Genomic DNA, 22,713 nt, shown 5'->3' on the forward strand with positions numbered 1-22,713 from the left:
AAAATGATATTTTTATGATAAAATAAAGTTTTGTACATACTTACCCGGCAGATATATACTTAGCAACAGTCTCCGACGTTCCCGACAGAAATTCAAATTTCGCGGCACACGCGACAGGTAGGTCAGGTGATCTACCATACCCGCCGCTGGGTGGCGGGAATAGGGAACCATTCCGTTTTCTAATCAGATTTTCTCTTCCACCTGTCTCCTGAGGGGAGGCTGGGAGGGCCATTAATCGTATATATCTGCCAGGTAAGTATGTACAAAACTTTATTTTATCATAAAAATATCATTTTTGTACATGCAACTTACCCGTCAGATATATACTTAGCTGATTGGCACCCTTGGAGGAGGGCAAGAGACAGCTAATAACTAAAAAACGGGAAACAACATATGTTGTAGGATATACAAAAAACCATGGTTCTTACCTGATTGGGCAGAAGACTTCATGGATGCTGTCTATGAGTCTGCTTGCCTCAAGAGCTTCAGCGAGGAAGTGACCTATGACTGACAGCCCTTCTGGATCGTGTCAATGGGGGAAGACCCACTTACATGACAGAGCCTGTTATGGATCGTGTCAATGGGGATTAACCCACTTACATGACAGAGCCCTCTACCTGAATCATATCAATGGGGGCTATCCCTCTTACATGACAGAGCTAAGTAATAATAAAATACTACAAGGAGCTAATAACCAAACCCGACCACCTGACCAAGCCTAACCTTGTTAGTGATACGAGATGAAAGAGAGGCTATCTCCAACACTCTTCCAACAGACCATAAAAACAAAACCACGCATTAAAAGAACAACTAACTTAGTTAGACAAAAAAGGATTAGCTTCAGCTCCTTGACCCAGCACTGAATCATGGATACGTAAGCTCCTAGAGAGAAGCACTTCTCATAATGTAACGCGAACATCTCTCAAATAATGAGAAGCTTAACACCGAGTTACATCTCCAGCACGTAGAGTCCACAATAGACTGGAGGGACCAAGACTTGTGAAAAGCCAGAGAAGTAGCTATGGCTCTCACCTCATGAGCATTCACTCTCAGGAGCTGTAAGTGCTCGTCCTTGCAAAAAAGATGCGCCTCCTTGATAACATCTCTAATGAAGAAAGCCTGGGCGTTCTTAGAAATAGTTCTTGAAGGATCCTTGACTGAGCACCAAAGACTTTCAGTATTGCCCCCGAGTTGTTTCTTTCTCTCCAGATAACATTTAAGGCTTCTTACTGGACAGAGAGTGTGCTCCAACTCTTGTCCTGATATAGTGGAGAGTCCTTTGACCTCAAAACTCCTAGGCCAAGGTTTGGAAGGATTCTCATTCTTTGCTAAGAAGAGGGGCTTAAAGGAGCAGATTGCAGAGTCCTTTTTAAAGCCGACAGAACCTTCCAAAGCCTGTAATTCGCTCAATCTTTTAGCAGATGCAAGAGCAAAAAGAAACAACTATTTCCTGGTTAGATCCCTGAAAGAGGCAGATCGAGGAGGCTCAAATTTATCGGACATTAAGAATTTTAAGACCACGTCCAAATTCCAGCTGGGAGGTCTAGGGGACTTGTTTTTAGACGTTTCGAATGACCTTATAAGGTCGTGAAGGTCCTTATTTTCAGAGATGTTAAGACCTCTGTGTCTAAAAACTGAGGAAAGCATGCTTCTATATCCCTTGATGGTGGAAACCGCCAGATTACACTGTTCCCTTAGATAAATAAGGAAATCCGCGATATCCATTACAGAGGTACTGGAAGAGGACACTTTCTGAGCTCTGCACCATCTCCTAAAGACTTCCCACTTCGACTGGTAGAGGAGCAAGGTAGAGGATCTTCTGGCTCTGGCGATGGCCTTCGCAGCCTTGCGCTGAAAATCCCTTCGCTCTAACCAGTCCTTCGACAGTCTGAAGGCAGTTAGGTTGAGAGCGGGAGGTTCCTGTGATATCTGTCGAAGTGGGGCTGTTTGAGAAGATCGCTCCTGAGAGGAGCGACCTGGGAAAGTCTATCATCCATTCCAGTACCTCTGTGAACCAGTCTTGAGATGGCCAAAAGGAGCGATCAGGGTGAGTTTGGTGCCCTTTGAGGAAGCGAACTTTCTTATCACCTCCCTAGAATCTTGAACGGGGAAAGGCATACCCGTCTAGACCTTCCCAATTTAGAGAAGGCCGTCTATCGCTACTGCTCTGGGGTCCGAGATCGCGGAGCAGTAGTTCTCCAATCTCTTGTTCCAATGTGAGGCGAAGAGGTCGATATTGGTCTCCCAAAGGAACCACAGCCTTTCGCAAATCTCTGGATGTAGAGACCATTCCGTGGAAGCACCTGGTCTTTCCTGCTGAGCAGGTCCGCTCTCACATTCCTTTCTCCCTGAACGAACCTGGTGAGGAGAATGATGTTCTCTCCTCCGCCCACATCAGAAGGCTCCTTGCTGCGACGTAAAGGGAGAAGGAGTGAGTTCCTCCTTGCTTTCTGATATAAGCCAGGGCTGTGGTGCTGTCGGAATTTACAAGCACTACTGACCCCTTGACTAGCCGTTCGAAGCGGACGAGTGCTAGATGTATGGCTACTAGTTCCTTCTTGTTGATGTGCCAGGACCTCTGTTCTGTTTCCCAGGTGCCTGACACTTCTTCCGAGCCTAGTGTTGCTCCCCAACCCGACTCCGATGCGTCTGAAAACAACACTAGGCGAGGGTTCGGCAGTTGAAGAGGGATTCCTCGACCCAGTTTCTGGGGGTCTAACCACCAACGGAGATGTTCTTTTCCTTGGTCCGAAATCAGAAAGGAGTCTGACAACTCTTGGGACTTCCGATCCCAAGATTGTTCAGGAAGAACTGCAGAGGTCTTAGGTGAAGCCTTCCTAGAGAAACGAACTGTTCCAGCGAGGAAATGGTCCCCAGCAGACTCATCCATTCCCTCAGAACATCTGTCTTTCTCTAGAAAGTCTGTCACCTTTTGAAGGCAGCGTTCCCTTCTTTCCAGGGATGGAAACGCTTGAAAACCCCGAGAATCCATCAGAATCCCCAGGTAGACAATTTTCTGCTGAGGAATCATCTGGGACTTCTCGAGGTTTACTAGAAGTCCTAGAGACTGGACCAGTCTTAAGGTGCGAGATAGGTCCTCCAAACAACGGTTTCTCGAATTGGCACGAATCAGCCAATCGTCGAGATACCAGGAAATCCTTACCCCTTCTAAATGTAACCAATAAGCCACATTCTTTAGAATGGTCGTGAACACTTGGGGGGCTGTGGAAAGTCCGAAGCACAGAGCCCTGAACTGGAAGGTTCTTCCATTTACCATGAACCTTAGGAACTTCCTGGAGGAGGGATGGATGGGTACGTGGAAGTATGCATCCTGAAGGTCCAGGGACACCATCCAATCTCCTTGACGAAGAGACGACAGAACAGAGGACGTCGTCTCCATCGAGAACTTCTTCTTGATGACATACGCGTTCAGGAGCTCACGCCCAACACCGGTCTCCACCCCCGAAGTTTTTGGCACAAGAAAAAGCCGATTGTAAAACCCGGGAATGAAGATCTTGAACCGGTTCTATGGCAGCTTTGCTAGCATTTGATCGGCGGCTAGCATAAGGGCTTGCCTTCGCACAGGATCCTTGTATCTCGCCGATAACTCCCTTGGAGTTGTTGTCAAGGGAGGTTTTGAGTTGAAGGGAATGAGGTAACCCTTCCTCAGGATAGAGAGGGACCATTCGTCCGCCCCTTTTGTGCCCAGGCTTCGCGAAGTTCAGAAGTCTGGCACCTACAGGCGTCTGGAGGACTTGTTTCTCACTTGGACTTCATGGCTGGGAGTCCTGAAGGTCTTGTTCTTCTTTCAGGTCTACGCCTCCTGATAGACTTGGATCCTCGAAAGGGCTCCTGAAAGGGGGCCTTCTCCTTCTTTGCAAGTGGAGCTGCAGGTCTCATCCTTTTAGAAGATTGCGCAAGCAGATCTTGAGACGCTTTCTCCGACAACTAACGAGACACTTCTTTAAACGTCTCCTGTGGAAAAGATGGCTTGAAAGAGGAGCGTACAAGAGGGAGGACCTCTGGAGAGGAGAAACAGATTTGAGAGAAAAGCACTGAACACGGATCTCTTCTTAAGTAAGCCAGTACCAAAAAGGGAAGCAATCTCCATAGAGCCGTCCTTGACAGCCTTGTCTAAGCAAGACAAAATGCTGCCGAGGTCCTCCATGCTGACCAAGTCCTCTTCAAGACTCTTCTTCGCTAAGGCCCCTAGAGACCAGTCCATGAAGTTAAATACTTCGAGAACACGGAAAAGGCCCTTGAGGAAATGATCCGACTCACATAAACCCCAAAAAGCCTTGGCGAATTAAGAAGAGCCTTCTCGAAGAATCCACCAATGAGGAGAAGTCTGATCCAGCCGATGAGGGGAGAGCCAACCCCATCGGTTCCTTTGTCTCGCACCACATTCCCGCTCTGCCTGAAAGCCTGGAGGGAGGCAAGGAGAAGACTGTCTTGCCAGCATCCTCTTGAAGAGAGCCACTCTCAAGCCCTTAAGCGCCTTCTTCATCGAGATAGTCGGACGCATCTTAACCAAGGAAGGACGACTTAGAGGCCTTGGTGCTCGAAAGCATGGAGCCAGGAGAAGGAGGAGAAGCAGGCTTGAGGGATTCTCCATACTCCTGAACAAGCAAAGCTGTTAACCTCTTGTAATCCGAAACAATAACGTCTTGGGGGATTCGTCCTCCGATAAAACTTCCAGGCCTGCAGGAGGAGGAGAACGTTTGGAAGATGAAGGGCACTTGCCAGAAGAAGAGCGCCTAGAAGGAGAGGAGCCTTTGTCCACTGAAGAGCGTCGATCCGGGGAAAAGCGCCTGCTAGAAGACTGGCGCCTGACAGGAGAAGAGGCTCGAACGGAAGAGGAGCCCTTACTAAAAGAGGGGAGCCTACCAGAAGGGAGGGAGGCTGGGGAGGAGCTTCTACGAGACGACGAGCGTTTGACTGGAGAGAGATCATCTCCAACAGGAGAAGACCGACGACGACGAGGGCACGAGCGCCTGGGAGGAGAGGCGCTATCAGCCGATGAAGAGTGCCTAGGAGAGAAGCGCCTGCTACTGGAGGGGCGCTTAACTGGAGAAGAGCGCTTCACAGAGGAAGGAATTCTATCAGGAGAACGTAGTCCAGGCGAAGATCGCTTGCAAACTGAAGGAGGCTTGCTGGGAGAAAGGTGTTTCTTGGAGGACTTGACAGGCACAGAGACATCCTTCCTACGAGAAGCGTTCATGGTCAAAGAGCTAGCAAGCGCAGCGAGCTGAGTCTGGAGGCCAACCAGGATCTGCTCGGTGGACTCCTGACCCCCCGAAGAAGAGGAGGGAGATCTTCGAGTTCTCTTCTTCGCAACGGGAGAACCCTCAGGGAAGCGTTCAGGGCTGGAATCCAATGCGTCTCCTCTCGGGGCCTTCCAAGTCCTCTTCAAAGGGCGCGACTCCTCGGCCGAACTCCAACCACGCTTGGGCGAAGAGGAAGCAGAAGACGAGAAACACTTCTTCAAGATCCCTTTCCTATGGCGATCTAAGGCAGCCTGGGACGCGTCAACAGGAGCTGCCGAAGGGACGCCTGACCGTTGGGAATGCTCTTCATCCCCCTTGCGGCTGTCAACATTCCTCCTCCACTGGGTCTGGGAGTTTGGAAGAGGTCTAGGCCTAGGAGCGATGCGGAGCCGGTCAGACGCCCCCTCCACTACACTGGGGACACTACACACATCACTATCATTTTTTCCTTTCTTCTCCTCCAAAGCACGCATCTGCAACTGCATCTTGCGGATCGTGGCTTTCATAGCAGCCATCTCCGACGACGAATCCGCAGGTTCGACGAAGGGTGAAGGAGCTGAAACAACAGGAGTGACAGGCGAATCTGGAAGAGTGTTAGGTTCTACTTCTACTTCTTTAGAAAGAGACCTACTGAGCTCCTAGAAGAAGCCTTCCTAACTCTATCCTTCTCCAGCTTGCATACATAAGAGCTCAAAGCCTTCCATTCCAGATCAGTGAGATTCTCGCATTCAACACAAGTGTTATCAATCGAGCAATCATTCCCCTACACCTCGAACACACAGTGTGAGGATCTACCGAAGCTTTCGGTAGCCTCACCTTACACTCAGACTTAACACACACACGAAAAACTGGTGCAACACTCTGATCCGACATTCTTACAGAAAAATCCAAAGCCAAAATCAAAATCAAACCACAAAAGCGTATGCCAAGCCAAAGATCCAATACGTCACCAAAGGTCAGTCCAAAATAATCCTCAGCGAGCGAAAAATGAAAATCTAAGCAGGAGGAACCAACAACAGATGTTGCCGGAACCAGCGACAGAGAAAATCTGATTAGAAAACGGGAATGGTTCCTATTCCCGCCACCCAGCGGTGGGTATGGTAGATCACCTGACCTACCTGTTGCGTGTGCCGCGAAATTTGAATTTCTGTCGGGAACGTCGGAGACTATAGCTAAGTATATATCTGACGGGTAAGTTGCATGTACAAAAATATTAGAATAACTCGTTAAACAACTGGTATTTTTTGTTAGAATAAAACTTGTTAAAACAGCTGGCATTTTTTTTTTACTGTTTTGGCAAAGAATCTGCGCACCAAGTCAAAACTCTTCGGTTAGCTGGGCCCTGCCACTCAGCACTCGCAGAAATATTCACTTTCAACTCATTAAGGTAAATATTCACTTTCAACTCATTAAGGTGAGTACAGAAAATTTCTTAAATTTTCTTTTTTTTACATTGTGCATATGCATGTCATTCTCTTTCAATTGATGTGGTTTATTTTAATTTTGCCAACCTTAAAGTTTGCCTGGTCTGGGGTTGTTGTTAATGTATATATAGCCTGGACTGTAAGGGTTAATATCTAATGTTTCTCATGGTAGTGTTCTTTGGCATTACAAACCAAACTGTTGTTTATGTCACTGATGCTACTCTAATTGCATCAATCTTATCTCTTGAACCTAGACTTGTGGTTGCTCTCTGTTAAGAGATTTAGCTAAAATCAAGGGCATGGTGCTGATTATTGGGGGGTAAAGATAAACTCTAACAAAACTTAGTTCTGTTAAATATCTTACTCAAGATCCTGGGATTAATCTTTGTTAGAGCCATTTAATTTTTCATAATTGGTCATCCTCTGCATTCAGATCTTCCCAAATTATATCATGTACCATGTAGTGCTCGATATCTAAGGATTTTTTACCAGCTTTGACACAACTACAGTACGATCTCATTCATGTACGGAGTTCAGTCATTGGAATGTCAGAAATTCAAACTGGGTGCAAGGGATTTTTTTGTTTTTTTGTTTAGTAGGCACAATAGTCTTTTCAAGTTTATTTTTTTTAACAAATTTGTTTTTCCTTGTTATTTCCCAGAGTTTATTCATCACTTTCATCTATTTTTCCCTTCTTGGCTGCTTTCATTCTTGGTTTAGTAGCATTCTGCTTCTCCAACTAGGGTTGCAGATGGCTGATTTAACTAACTCTCAATTACTCTGGGAAAAGTCAGGGCACAGTCCATACATCCTGGCAATGATGATAACAAAACCACAATTTATTTCCATTAAAGAAGTACATGTCAAGAAAAATGTAGTCACAAATATTCATTAGCTATGGCAGTTAATGACACCTGCAACCATGAGTATGGGGGCACCCTCCAGAGAACTCTACTCACTGCAAACAAAACTTGAGTTGATCGACACAACAGCATTTAATGCAGAGTAGGCTAAGTAAAATAAAAGGTTTGTACTACATAGTATTAAGAACAAAGTTTAAATAAGGGGTTATTCTCTATGGACAAAACTAGGCTATATGTTCCAACCTTACACAACAGTTGACTAGCCACATTATTGAAATCTGATGGTTTGATCAATATATGTTCTGTATTTACCTGCTCCAGATACATGGCATCCTACATACATCTTCCCAGTGGATGGAACTGGGGGAGGGCCTTCCCCAAGGCTCTCATATTTGGCAGGTCTTGGAACTGGCTGTTTATTTTCATCCTGGGTGAGAAAAAAAAAAAAAAAAAAAAAAAAAAAATTTAGCAATATCAAGGTCATCATCATATCAAGACTGATTAATAAAAATTTTCTTAACAAATAGCTGAAGATTGCAAATTAATAGTCACCTCGCAAACAACATGGCTTTAAATAACATTTCTATTTAATACAGTACGGGCAAATATTTACGGATATATGTTTTTCTAACATGATAATTTTGATTTAGCACGGATTTACTCTTAATCATTTTCAAATCAGCTGTGTGCCTGGAATGGTCCCGAGCGTATGTCTGGGTTCCCAGACATACCGTAATTGTTTTAGAATATGACAATTTGACATCTATAATATGCTGTACACTACTGTATAATAATGCAATAATTCATGAAATTGTAAAATAATTGACTGGAAATGTATGATTTTAAATTTTTTCTCAACATGAAAAAATAAATTAAATTTTCCCTCTCTCTCTCATATGAAAAAATAAAGAGGAAACTGCACTCTCTCTTTCTCTCTCTAATAATTCATTGCATATCATTATTTTAAATTTTTTGTCAACATGAAAAAATTAATTAAATTTTCTCTCTCTCTCTCTTATATGAAAAAATAAAGAGGGAACTGCACACTCTCTTTCTCTCTCTAATAATTAATTGCTATTTCTTAAAAATAAAAACCATCTACTACAGTGTTCTATATAGTTTTAACTATTTTAAAGTAAAGTAAACTATAAAGAAAATGTAAATATGATATTTTAATGATAAAATAAAATTTGTTCATACTTACCTGGCAGATATATATATAGCTGTATTCTCTGATAGTCCGACAGAATTTCAAAACTTACGACACACGCAGTGGGAGATCAGGTGGTTAGTACCCATTCCCCCGCTGGGAGGCGGGTATCAGAACCATTCCCATTTTCTATTCAGATTTTCTAGTGCCACTGTCTCCTGAGGGGAGGTGGGCGGGCACTATGAATATATATATCTGCCAGGTAAGTATGAACAAACTTTATTTTATCATTAAAATATCATTTTGTTCATGAGACTTACCTGTCAGATATATATATAGCTGAATACCACCATTGGAGGTGGGTACAGACAGAATAGGATTTAGGAAACACAATACATGTAGGTGATTGACACCTGGTTCCTTACCTGTTAGCATAGCTGACTTCGTGATTACTGTCACCCAAGTCTGCTTCTGCTTTACTAGAGTCTCCAGCAAGGTAGTGACCTGTATAGCTGGTGAGTTCTAGATGATCTGTCAACGGGGGCGTGACCACGATGTGACTAGACCATACTGACCATACAATGAGGGCAAACGAAGTAAAAACAACCACCTGACCAAGCCTAACTAAGTTAGAATAGCAAAACTAAAGCTAAAAAATTGGGAAGTCCGCCTCTGGTGAAATCGACCCAACAACCATAAAAAACACTTCCTAACCATTTTCTATAGGATAGGATGTGTGTCACTCCCTGCCCCCAGGATTGTATCTGCGGAAACGTATGGTCCTAGCGAGCAGCAGTTCTCGTATGTCGTCTTCACATCTCTCAGGTAGTGTGAAGCGAACACAGAGTTGCTACGCCAAAATGTGGCACCCAGAATGTTACTGAGTGTCATATTCTTCTGAAAAGCCACTGAAGTTGCAACCGCCCTCACCTCGTGAGCATTGACTTTCAGAAGTTTAAAATCAGTGTCTTGACAGCATAAATGGGCTTCTCTAATCGTGTTCCTCAGGAAGAACGCCAGTGCATTCTTCGACATAGGTAAGTCCGGTCTCTTCACTGAACACCATAGATTGTCCGAGGGGCCTCGACTTTCCTTCGTTTTGTCCAAGTAGACCTTGAGAGCCCTGACAGGGCACAGGACTCTCTCTGGCTCTTGACCCAGAATCTCAGCCATACCCTTAATTTCGAAGCTCTTGGGCCAAGGGTTAGACGGGTTCTCGTTTTTTGCTAAAAAAGTAGGACTTAAAGTACAAACTGCGTTATGCCCTTTAAAGCCTATATGCTTACTGAAGGCTTGAAGTTCGCTAACCCTCTTAGCTGAGTCGCTAGAGCGGTTAGGAAAATAGCCTTTCTGGTAATGTTCCTCAATGTCGCAGAATGGAGAGGCTCGAAAGGACTGGACATCAGGAACCGTAACACCACATCTAAGTTCCAAGAAGGAGTCCTTTGCTGAGGCACCTTCGTGGTTTCGAATGACTTTAATAGATTGTGAAGGTCTTTGTTGTTAGTCAGGTCCAGGTTTCTATGCCCAAAAACGGCTGATAGCATACTCCTATATCCCTTGATAGTCGGGACCGCTAGTCTGACTTCACTCCTCAGAAACAAGAGGAAGTCGGCTATCTGACTCACAGAGTTCGTGGTAGAGGAAATGCCCTTCTTCCTACACCATCTCCTGAACACGGTCCACTTCGATTGGTAAAAATTACTGGAAGACAATCTTCTGGCTCTGGCAATAGCTCTTGCCACTGATCTTGAAAAACCTCGCGCTCTGGCCAGCTTCTCGATAGTCTGAATGCAGTCAGACTCAGAGCGGGGAGGTTTTTGTGGTACCTCTCGAAGTGGGGCTGTCTGAGTAGATCGACTCTCATGGGCAGTGTTCTCGGGAAGTCCACTAGGAAGGACAAGACCTCTGTGAACCACTCCCTCGAAGGCCAAAACGGGGCGATTGTCATCCTTGCCCCTTTCGACGACACAAACTTCCTGATGACTTCTCCGAGGATTTTGAACGGGGGAAAGGCATAAACGTCCATCCCCGTCCAATCCCAGAGAAGAGCATCTACTGAGATCGCTCCTGGATCGAGTACAGGGGAGCAGTAAAGAGGAAGCCTCTTCGTCTTGGAAGTCGCGAGGAGATCCACCAAGGGACGTCCCCATAGCCTCCACAGTCCCTGACAAACCTCTTGGTGCAGGGTCCACTCAGTCGGCAGCAGTTGTTGTTGCCGACTTAGAAGATCTGCACGGACGTTCTCCACACCTGCAACGAACCTCGTGAGGATCGTAATATTCGGGCCTGTGCCCACAGCAGGATGTCCTATGCTAAAGCGAACAGGGACCGAGTGAGTTCCTCCTGTTTCTTTAGGTATGCCAGGGCCGTGGTGTTGTCCGAGTTGATCTGGACTACTCGGTTTGTGACTCGTCCCTCGAAGAAAAGTAGGGCCATCTGAATCGCCCCCAATTCTTTGAGATTTATGTGCCAGGACACTTGTTCCCCTCTCCAGGTGCCCGACACTTCTTCCCCCCCTAGTGTTGCTCCCCATCCCGATGTGGACGCGTTGGAAAACAACACTAGGTCGGGGTTCTGAAGGTTGAGAGAAATGCCTTCTGCCAACTTTGAGGGATCGAGCCACCACCTTAGGTGATCCTTCACCTTTGGTGAGATCTTCAGAGAAACTTCCAGATCCTCCTTGTCCTGCCAGTTCTCTGCAAGGAAGAATTGAAGTGGTCTGAGATGTAGTCTCCCCAGGGAAACAAACTTCTCCAGCGATGAAATGGTCCCCAGCAGACTCATCCATTCCCTCACCGAGCATGTTTCTTTCCGCAGGAAGGCTGAAACTCTGTCTAAGCACTGTTGCTGTCTTTCTTGTGACGGAAAAGCTCGAAAAGCCACTGAATCCATCTGAATCCCCAGATAAACGATGGACTGAGTCGGGGTCAGATGGAACTTTTCGAAATTCACCAGAAGTCCTAGGGACTTCGTCAAATCCAACGTCGTGTGAAGGTCCTCCAGACACCTCGACATCGACGAGGCTCAAATGAGCCAATCGTCCAAATAAAGCGAGACTCTTATCCCTGCAAGGTGAAGCCTTCTCGCCACATTCCTCATTAACACCGTGAAGACCATAGGGGCTGTGCTTAGCCCGAAGCATAGAGCCCTGAATTGATATACCTGTCCCCGCAGGACAAACCTCAGGTACTTCCTTGATAGAGGATGTATAGGGACGTGAAAGTAGGCGTCCTGGAGATCCAGAGAAACCATCCAGTTGTCTGGTCTTAAGGCTCCTATAACCGACTGGGACATCTCCATTTTGAACTTCTCTTTCAGAACGAAATGGTTCAACCTGCTGACATCCAGGACTGGTCTCCATCCTCCTGACTGCTTCGGGACCAGGAACAACCTGTTGTAGAAGCCCAGGATTGTAAATCTGAGACCTGTTCCACAGCTCTCTTCTCGAGCATCTGCTCGAGCAGGTCGAAAAAAGAATCTGCTGCTTCTCCTGCTGATAGGAGGCGACAGATCCTTGGGCTTCGTGCACAACGGAGGCAAGACGAGGAATGGGATCTTGTATCCCTTTTCGATGACCGAGGACCAGTTGTCCGTCCCCTCTCTCTCTCCAGGCTCTTGCAAAGGAAAGAAGCCTGGCTCCAACAGGTGTCTGGAGGTCCACAGAGTCACTTCTTGCCCCTAGGTTTGGAAGGGGCTCTACCTCTGGAGAGACCTCTTCCTCGAGAGGACGATCTCGAAGAAGCTCCTCCACGAAAGGGCTTCTGTATCTTGGAAGCCTGCCCAAGGGAAGAAGTCGAAGGGACTGCTGGACGTCTAGAAGACTGGGCCAGGAGGTCTTGAGTAGCCTTCTCTTGCAAAGTGGCGGCAGTATCCTTGACTAAGGACTGGGGAAAAGATGGCTGGACATCGGGGGCGAACAGCAACTCTGCCCCTCTGTGAAGGAGAGACCGACTGCAGTGAAGTTGCAGTATAAGGCTCTCTTCTTTAAAAGCCCCGTACAGAAGTGGGCAGCCAGCTCTTCGGAGCCATCCCTGACAGCCTTGTCCATGCAAGCTAGGACGCTGAATAAGTCTCCCAGACTAATGGAGTCAGGGCTTCGAGCCTGCAAGTCCAGGACTCCCAGGCACCAGTCCAGAAAGTTGAAAACTTCCATTGTTCTAAGAGGCCTTTCAGATGGTGATCAGTTTCAGACAACGTCCTGGACACCTTCGCCGACGAAAGGAGAGGCCTCCTAGGAGTGTCCACAAGGCTGGCGAAGTCCCCTTGGGAAGAGGAAGGAACTCTCCAACCAACATCCTCTCCGTCTCATACAAATCCCCGCTTTCCCACTCAATCTTGACGGAGGCAGGGCGAAAGAAGTCTTGTACTGGGCCTTCCTGGAGTCCATCCACTCCTGAACTTTCTTAAAGGCCCTCTTCATGGCCATCTTCACAAAACCTGAAGTCTTCTGTGACTTTGATGAGGTTAACTGCGAAGGAGGAGGGCGAGGAGCAGAGGGTTGAAACTTGTCCCCAAACAAGTCCTTCAGCAAACGTGTCAAGACCTGGTAATTGGAAGAAGCTGATGAAGTCGAGGACTGTTCCTCAACTGCAGGTTCCGATGCACTTGACAGCTCTGCTCTCCTTCTTCAACGGGAGCAACCGAAGAGATTGGAGAAACTCCGGGAGGTCTAAGCCCTTGCAGTCCAACTCGCAAAGGGAGGAAGAAGAAGTCCAGAGGGTCGTAAAAATCTCGGCAAGAAGCGTCTTGACGAGGCGTCCTGACGAGGTCGAGCAGCAAGGGGAGTGTCTTGCCGAGCAGCATGAGGAGCGTCATGCTTAGCAGCATGAGAAGCGTCATGGCGAGAAAAAAGCAGAGCGCCAGAACGAGGGGCATCAAGCCTAGCAGCATGGAAAGCGTCAGCAAGAGGGAATTGGCGATCCCTGCTGAGACCAGTAAAGCGCTGAGCCAAAGGACTTCTAGAGGCGCGAAGCATGAGAGAAGAAGACGAACGCAGAGAAGGAGAAGGGGACGGTTTGGACCTCTTGATCGGCAGTCGGGAATCCTTCCCGGACGACACAGATCTGTCTCCTTCTGGGCCATTAACGAAGCCAACTGCCGCTGCATGTCCAGCAGAAGCTTCCGAGTAGGAGAAGTCTCCTTCTCAGGAGAAGGGCTGATTCTGTGAGAAGACGAGGGGTGAGGGGACGCCTTCTTCCTTCTCACAGGGGAAGCAACAGCTCTCTCCCTGGAGCAACTGGGGCGCTCAAAAGCGTCATCGTCCGATGATGACCTGGTCCTCTTCTGCGGCGGGAGGCGTCAAAACTCTCTGGAGATGAGCAAAGGCGCCCGAGAAAAGGGGCGTGAAGCGTCCCCTTCTCTGAAGCTTCTCTTCAAAGGTCGAGAGACCTTCTGAGAGCTCCACCCTGACGCGGGGAGGAAGATTCAGGAGACGAGAAGCAATCGCCAAGATTCGTGCCCGTGCGATCCTTGGCAGCCTGGGAAGCGTCAACAGGACCTGCGAAGGGACGCCAGATCGGTGGGGGTCCGTGTAACCCTCTTGCAGCTTTCGACTTGCCCATTCCCTGAGTCCTGGGAGTCCGGCAGAGGTCCAGGCCTAGAGGCATTATACAGCCGATCTGGCGCCCCCTCCACAACACTAGGGGCACAAACACTATCACTGCACTTCACAGCACTTTGAAGAGCGAGCATTTTAGCTTCCAGGTTACGAATGGAAGACATAATAACAGACAGGGCATCTCCTTCCGCAGACACAACCTCTGGGCCCGAGGGCAACACCACAGGGTTAGGAATAGCTATGTCTACGGGAGGGTTAGCAGGTGAAAAAACACTACCCTGACTCCTACTCACTGATACACTCCTGGAGGAAGACCTCCTGATCCTATCACGCTCTAACTTCCTCACATAGGAATCATAAGTCCTCCAACTAGCATCAGGCAAAGACTCACACTCCTTGCATCGATCATTAAACAAACAAACATGCCTCCTACACCTCGAGCATACAGTGTGAGGATCTACCGAAACTTTCGGTAGCCTCACCTTACAGTCTTGCACACAGCAAACTACATAACTAGCAGAACTAGATTCAGACATCTTAATCCAAGCAAAAAACAAAGCAAAATCCAAAACAGTCCACAATAGCGTATGCCTTCCAAGTAAAAAAACCAAAAGTCAAACAAATACTTAAGTGACAACCAAGTTTACGAAATCCAAAGACGGAGGTACTGAAAACAGGTGTTGACAGTATCGGCGACAGAGAAAATCTGAATAGAAAATGGGAATGGTTCCTGATACCCACCTCCCAGTGGTGGGAATGGGTACTAACCACCTGATCTCCCACTGCGTGTGTCGTAAGTTTTGAAATTCTGTCGGACTATCAGAGAATACAGCTATATATATATCTGACAGGTAAGTCTCATGAACAAAACACAATTTATGTATTAAACCTTTCTATGCCTGAAAAGTTAACTTGTCAAAAAATTGATGGAATTAAATTAGAAATTATAACGTGTAAAACTACGCAAAAACCATTCATATAGTACACTGACAAAAAAACTTGAGAGAATGGAAACAAGCAAACATTGCATAAATGTTTTGGAACATATGGAATGAGATAATAGTTAAAATCAAACAAAAGACCAGTAATGGCAAATTATTTCCCACTAGTAACAATATGGAGTGATAATCATTAAAGTCAACTGATATACGGTATAGTTAAGCGACGCTACGACCACCAAATTTCTAGGAATGGTTGAATTTTAGTTATTAACAGTTTTCAACTATTTTATGTCTAAATAAACATATCCTGAAGAGTTAATGCTAAAAATAAAATTGGGTTACTGTAAAAAAAGTCTGTATGACTAATTATGGATAAGTGCAAGTGAGTTATAGGCTATTTTGGGCTGTTTTATATGTAAATAATCTTAGGGGCCACTGGGCTTAACCGGTGATTGAATCCACATAAGATGGCTAACCAGTGCAAATGGAGTGCAATGGCATCCAACCCAGTATACCTCTCCCTCAGTAACCCCCCCTTTTATCCATTCTCTCTGCTGCCAAAATCTCCGTGCTTTTTAGGCTTATGGGAGTGACCCAGGCAGCTACCGCCATCTTGTGAAAGTTGCCCTGAGGCGACCCCAGGCCAGGTCAGAGAAGCATGGGTCAGAGGATTTCTATTCTGCTGTTAGAAACCTTCTCAAGCAGACATACATTCCCACTCTGCTTCACAGACGCTGCCATTTGCCTCATGCCACATGGACACCAATTCTGGGACCCCAACTCATAAAGGAGTGATCATTGCAGATACCCAAAGTAAATCTAAATCATAAAAGGGAATTCACTGGCCCATTTTACTTTGACTGTACTCTATTTTCTTCATTTTTATCAAGAGACCTTCCCAAATTCCCCCGTTGTCTCCCACATGTATCTCGCTCTCTCTTTGTCACTATATGTCCCACCTTGGACCCCATACAACTTTTCTATGCCAAAGCCACCCACCATTTGCATGCTTAGTTAATTTCCGGATTAGAAAAGTGATAGTAACGCATCTTTTGACTGGCTGTGTCTTCCTATGCACACCCAAGTTTTAGAGCATGCTTAAAAGCGTGATACTGCTGTGAGTTAAACTTAAGAGCCTTGATTCATGCTAATCCTATAGTTAATTCGACACACCTCTCTTTCAGAGGGGTGCCTATACTGTGGGACATAGGACAAATCTCAGCTCGCACTTTTGTTAGTCACCTGGGCCCTCCACCTGCGATGGGACAAAGGAATTTCACCTTTTACAGCACTGTCACATATTGTATATTCTTCTTTATTGTTTACCCATGTGTGCCCAAGGTTGTAATTAACTTGTGAGCTATTATTATTACTTGTTAAGTAAATGTATAATTGTGCCTTGCAGGAGATTGATGTAAAGTTATAATTCATGTTTGCACTCCCATCCTTTCCATTTCTCTCATACTTTGTATTACTGGCAGCCAGTTTATAGCATTCGGTTGTGCAGCCACGGCTGGCACAGTAACACTGGCAACCTTGCTAAGATCAAGTAATTAAATTAACATAGAAATTCCCCAAGGGAAAAAAAAAAAAAAAAAAAAAAAAAAAAAAAAAAAAAAAAAAAGAGCTGAAATCCTTGTCACAGCAGTAAGCACTATTGAAATTCTTGCCGTTTTAGCTAGCAGATGATGTTCCACAGTACTGATTTTTCTCACGTAGGTTAGCAAACCTTACTGTGTCGTAGTGATAGAAATTTTAAAGATCTCGCACCTGTTTACAGTGTTTAAGGTGCTCTTTTTGCGATTAATGCATGCTCTACTTGGATTTGTAAAGTGCTGAAAATCTCAGAAATTCTTTAGTCACTTTGTCGTAATTTTTGCACTATTTTATATTAGCCGTTACATAGCGTTTTATATGTGAAAATGTGTGCAATTTCACGTAGAATACAACAAAAAATAGTTCATGGTTGTAGCTTTTATCAGTTTTGAAATATTTTCATATAAATCATTGTAAGTGCCAAAATTTCAACCTTCGGTCAACTCTGACTCAACCAAAATGGTTGAAAAATGCAATTGTAAGCTAAAACTCTTACATTCTAGAAATATTCAATCATTTACCTTCATTTTGCAACAAACGAGAAGTCTCTAGCACAATACATCGATTTATGGTGAATTTTTGAAAAAACTTTTCCCTTACCTCCGCTCGCGCTAACTCTGCTGAAAATCTCAGAATTTCTTTAGTCACTTTGTCGTAATTTTTGCACCATTTTATATTAGCCGTTATATAAGGTTTTATATATGAAAATGTGCGCAATTTCATGTAAAATACAACAAAAAATAACTCATGGTTATAGCTTTTATTAGTTTTGAAATAATTTCATATAAATCATGATGTGCCGAAATTTCAACCTTCGGTCAACTTTGACTCGACCGAAATGGTAAAAAAATGCAATTGTAAGCTAAAACTCTTACATTCTAGTAATATTCAATCATTTACCTTCATTTTGCAACAAACGGGAAGTCTCTAGCACATTTTGATTTAGGGTGAATTTTTGAAAAAACTTTTTTACGTCCATGTTACGAATTCATGCATCATTTTGTGATAATATCTTCTCTGTGTTGCTTTTTGTTTTACAATTTGTTATATACCAAATTCATCACAATTTAGTGTACAATACAACGAAAAGAAATAGCTCATTAGCTTTAAACGTTTTATTCACAGCGCGATTTCTATACAATTATTTATGAAATTTTTTTGCGCTGTCATATATTCCAATATTTATAAATGATACTTTTTTTCATTTCTGATGGTTGCATACTAAACTTCAGGCAATGAGAAAAAAGGAGCCAAAAATGAACTCTTAAGCTTAAAAACTAAGCGTACTGTGATTTTTTGAAAAGAACTTTCTTTCCGCTTCGGCACTAACTCCCAAACCCTGCCGGCATACGGCAGACACTTTTGTAAATAGAGGCTCGGCGCTTAAGGGTTAACAGAGAATGGTAATCTCTTCAAACAGCACCTCTCTATTTGCACTTTTACTCCGAAGTTCAGCTTTGCAATTATGCATAACAGCAACATGTCATATGACTAATTTTAAGAGATACAGTAATACTGTTCTCTTGTTCATGCAAGTGTCGGCTGGGCTTCTCTAGGCACCGGAGGAGTTGAATGACCAGACCTACTTGGATGAGAATTATGAGATGCAGGCTGAAAGTAGGAGGAGATTTGTGGAAGTGAAAGCACAGACAAGGCAGGGGTGGTGGAATTTCTCAGGTGTTTACACTGCAAAGCACTGGAGATGATGATGATGTGTGACATATCAATACATAAATGGCATGGATGTTACCTTAATATTTAAACATTGTTAATATCTTTTCTATAAAGTTACTTTAATACGATAGAATAGATTACAAAATTTTGGCCAAAGGCCAAGTGCTGGGACCTAGGAGGTCATTCAGCACTGAAAGGGAAATTGAAAGTTAGAAGGTTTGAAAGGTGTTAACATACGGAAAACCTTGCGTTTGCACTATGAAACAATTGTTAGCAAAGGTGGAAAACATCGAGAACAGAAATTATTACATCCCACATTCTTCAAATACAACCATGACACATCTTAACAACTACCAAATTGTCTAAAAAATTAACTTCTAATTATTTACCTTAGTCTGTTTTTGAGGATCTCTTTTAACAGCCTTAAATTTCTTTTCCTCAGTGTCTTCTGGACTGTCTTTGTCCATGCTGCAGTTTTTCTTTTTCTCAGTTTGACTTTTAGTTTTACTCGTTTCCTTCCCTTTGTCCTTAATTTGTTTGGCAGCTTCATGAATAGTATTTCTGGCTACAACCTTGTCTTCCAAAACAGGATTCTTTTCCTCTCCCTCAAATGGCACAGATTCCACTTCCGCTATAATCTTGTTTCTTTTCCTAGGCTGGGAATTCTTACTTTTAGAATTACTTCTTTTCCTTTGAGAGCCATTTGCCTTTTCTGAAGTTCCAGCTGCAAGCAGCATGGGTTTTTCAAGCTCACTTGCTTGTTCCTTTTCACTTAATTCCCTTTTTGAAAATTTTCTTCCTTTCTTTTCTTTGATTTTTGAAACTCCTACTTTTCCACTCATGGTGCCTGAAATTTTAAATAAAAACAATCAATATACTGTACGCAACTTTTTAAGACTATTCCAAAAATGCATAACACTATTTTACTTTGTTGCACAATCCTCAGTACGATATAGTGCATTAGTTATGGATAGATTCATTCACAAGATGGAACTATTTTCAAGCATTCTCTCAGGCTACTAACCCCTCCCCCCCTTTATCACTTTACCTCTTCCTCTGTGAACTGAAGCATTTATAACCAAATGAAATCACAAAAGCTAGGAAGACGACATTTTCACTGCAATACTGGGTTTACAGCCTCCATATGACCGTTCTTGTAAGCAGCCTTAAAATTTACAAACATCTTATCATCATGCTTTGGGATTGGTGGCCATAAGCACTAGTGACAAGTGTGTGTTTCTCTCTCTCTCTCTCTCTGCTAAGAGCAAGTAGAACATCAAAGACAGCACAGCTCTGCACTGGTAATGAATGTATCTCCAGATGGCATAAATCTCCTTGAGTTAAAATATTTTCATGATAAAATTAAGTTCCATATATACTTACCAAATAATTACATTGCTATAGTTTCAACTCGCACGGCAGCCTTTATTTGAAAAATCACGGTAGCACTAGGATAGTTTAGTGTAGGTGACAAGCCCCCCCAACTATCAGGACTACTGGAAACAAATTAGCAGAAAACCTCATTCTGTTTGTGCCCTATGTCCATGAGAGGGGAGAAGGGAGGGCTATGATTCTGTAATTGCTTGGTAAGTATATATGAAACTTAATTTTATCATGAAAATCACAGTTTTTAAAAGTAAAATATATTTTTCCTAACTATACAAACCCGAGGTCCTTTACATTAGGAATTACTTTCAGCGTAGGCTGGAAACGGCTATTGAACTTTCGAACAAGGTGGTTAGGCAGTTAAATACTGTCTGGGAGTCGGGAGTACCGCTTGCCTGGATGTAAACATTCCAATTTGCCTTTCAGCCCAGGTATCAGTTTAAGGCGGGTATGAAATGTAATGCAAAGGATCTCAGGTTTGTATAGTTAGGAAAAATACAATTTACTTTTAAAAACTGTGATTTGTTCCGACACGATATACAAACTGTCGGTCCTTTACATTAGGAAGACTCACTGGTTGGAGGGAGGAATCTGAGTGAGTCTCTATGAACTGACTGGAGTTCACCACACATGTCTTCCCTTCCTGGTCAATAGAGCGAGGAAGGGAAAACTGCCTCTGAGAAAATGACAGGGTTGTAAGAAACGCAGGATCAATTGCCAGACTTCTTTGCATGAAAGAGGGTCAGTTTGCAGGCTATGACATTGACATTAAGGCAATCACAAGCATTGGGTTTGTCTTATTGTCATAGTCTTCTTCCTCCCCTTGCAAGGGGAAGTAGTGGGATTGCTTCTATAAACCTGAATGGAAAATAGAACGGGAGCTCCTGTTGAGTGCTTACCTGCATCGACTGCAAGATCCAGCATGTAACAGCACGTCCGCTCCCTGCCCTTAGGAAGAGAGCTGAGATGGGGAGAAAGAAGAGAGGCCAGTCACTCCACATTCATTCTCCCAATCACAAGCATCGTCTTAGGCGAGATGCAACCTGTCCTGTTAGAGCAGCCGGGTAAGCTACACAACTTGTTGAGCAGCCACCACAGGACCCACGGAAAACGTGTCCCAGGACTTGTGAGCAACGCCCTGGAGGTAGGTGGTGAAGGTGGTCTGTTGGGACCACACACCTGCCTTCAACACCTGAGGAACCGACATGTTCCTCCGGAATGCGAGGGACAGACCAGTGCTGCGGACTTCATCAGCTCTCGGATGAAGCATACTGGTGTCATCTTCTCCAGCAGCAGAATATCATTTCACGAAGCCAGAAAGAGATTGTGTTCTTGGACACCTCTCTTGGTCAAGCCAGTACTAACGAAGAGTTGTCGACGCTCAGGCCTGAGACATCGAGTCCTCTTCAGATAGCCCTGCAGCACTCTGACAGGACACAGTAGCATCTCATCTGGTTCATTACCTACAAAGTCCTCTAGGGAGGGGATCGTGAAAGACTCGAACCGTGCGTCAGGGACCGAAGGATTCTGAGTCTTCGCTAAGAAATCTGGGACAAAATCGAGTGTAACTGATCCCCACCCTCTCAAGAGTTTAACACTGAAGGAAAGTCCGTGCAGTTCGCCAACTCTCTTCGCCGATGCCAGGGCAAGCAAGAAGACAGTCTTGAGGGTCAGATCCCTGTCTAAAGACTCTTGTAAAGGCTCGTATGGTGCATGAGTCTGACTCCTTAGAACAAGAGTCACATTCCACGCAGGGGGCCTGATCCCTGGGTGGGCAAGACCTTTCAAAGCTACTCATCAGTAGGGAAATCTCGAATGAGGAGGAGATATCTACTCCTTTCAGCTGCAAGACTAGGCCAAGTGTGGCACGGTAGCCTTTTACAGCTGAAATGGAGAAGCTTCTCTCGGTGAAGGAAGATGAGGAAATCTGCGACCTGCTGAACAGTAGCTCCAACAGGAGAGATACCCCGTCCACGACACCAACCACATAAGACGGGCCACTTTCCCTGGTATACCGCTGCGGAGAATCGTCTGAGGTACCCAGCCATCTCCGTTGCTGCGCGATGTGAAAAGCCTCTTGCTCGCAGGAGATGGTGGATAACCTCCAGCCGTGAAGACGGACTGCACTGCATGGTGATACCACTCCATGTGGAGTTGACACAGCAGGTTGGGCTGGGGGGGGTGTTCTCTTCTCTCTCTCTCTCTCAACATCTCAGAAAGGAGGGCTAGCAGGTCAGGATACCGTATGTGTGCCACCAGAATCATTCTGAGATTCAGAGTGATCATCGCCTGGTTGATCACTGCCAATCAGACAGAATGGAGGAAAGGCATATGCGTCGAAGTTGTCCCACGGGTGCTGGAACATGCCCTCTGCAGCGACCCATGGGTCTGACACTACAGAGCAGAAGGCCTGGAGTTTTCTGTTGTGCCGGGTGGCAAATGGATCAATGACTGGACGCCCCGACAGGTTGAACAGCCTTTCTGTGGCTTCTGAGTAAATGGGCCATTCGGTTCCGATCACCTGATTCTGGTGGCCGAGCTTGTCTGCCACAACATTCCTCTTGCCTGGAATGTACCTGGTTGACAGCTCTACCGAGTGGGCCAGTGCCCACTCATGCACCCGCATCGTCAACTGGTGGAGTGGGAGGGGTACTAGACCCCCCGGCTTGCTGACGTATGCCACTACTGTGGTATTGTTGCTCATCAGTACCACGGAGTGTCCTATCACTTGATCCCGGAACTCTTGGAGAGCCAGGAAGGCTGCGATGAGTTCCAGGATGTTGATGTGAAGGTGCTTGTCATCCTGGTGCCACACTCCCAAAGTCAGCAACTCCTCCAGATGTGCGCCCCAT

The 22,713-nt window shown here is 45.1% G+C and overlaps 1 protein-coding gene across 1 annotated transcript in view; it reads right to left on the minus strand.

The window, feature by feature from the left end:
• LOC136833816 (probable endonuclease 4) overlaps positions 1-22,713 on the minus strand; it is a 134,463-nt gene that overhangs the window by 105,970 nt on the left and 5,780 nt on the right. The window contains exons 2-3 of the mRNA XM_067096106.1: positions 18,865-19,322; positions 7,867-7,981 (exon numbers count right to left, since the gene is read on the minus strand). Coding sequence (XP_066952207.1) covers positions 7,867-7,981; positions 18,865-19,317 — 568 coding nt within the window. The 5' untranslated portion in view covers positions 19,318-19,322. The remainder of the gene's footprint in view (positions 1-7,866; positions 7,982-18,864; positions 19,323-22,713) is intronic.

Source organism: Macrobrachium rosenbergii, chromosome 4 (genome assembly GCF_040412425.1).
Source record: "Macrobrachium rosenbergii isolate ZJJX-2024 chromosome 4, ASM4041242v1, whole genome shotgun sequence".
NCBI classification, from domain to species: domain Eukaryota; kingdom Metazoa; phylum Arthropoda; class Malacostraca; order Decapoda; family Palaemonidae; genus Macrobrachium; species Macrobrachium rosenbergii.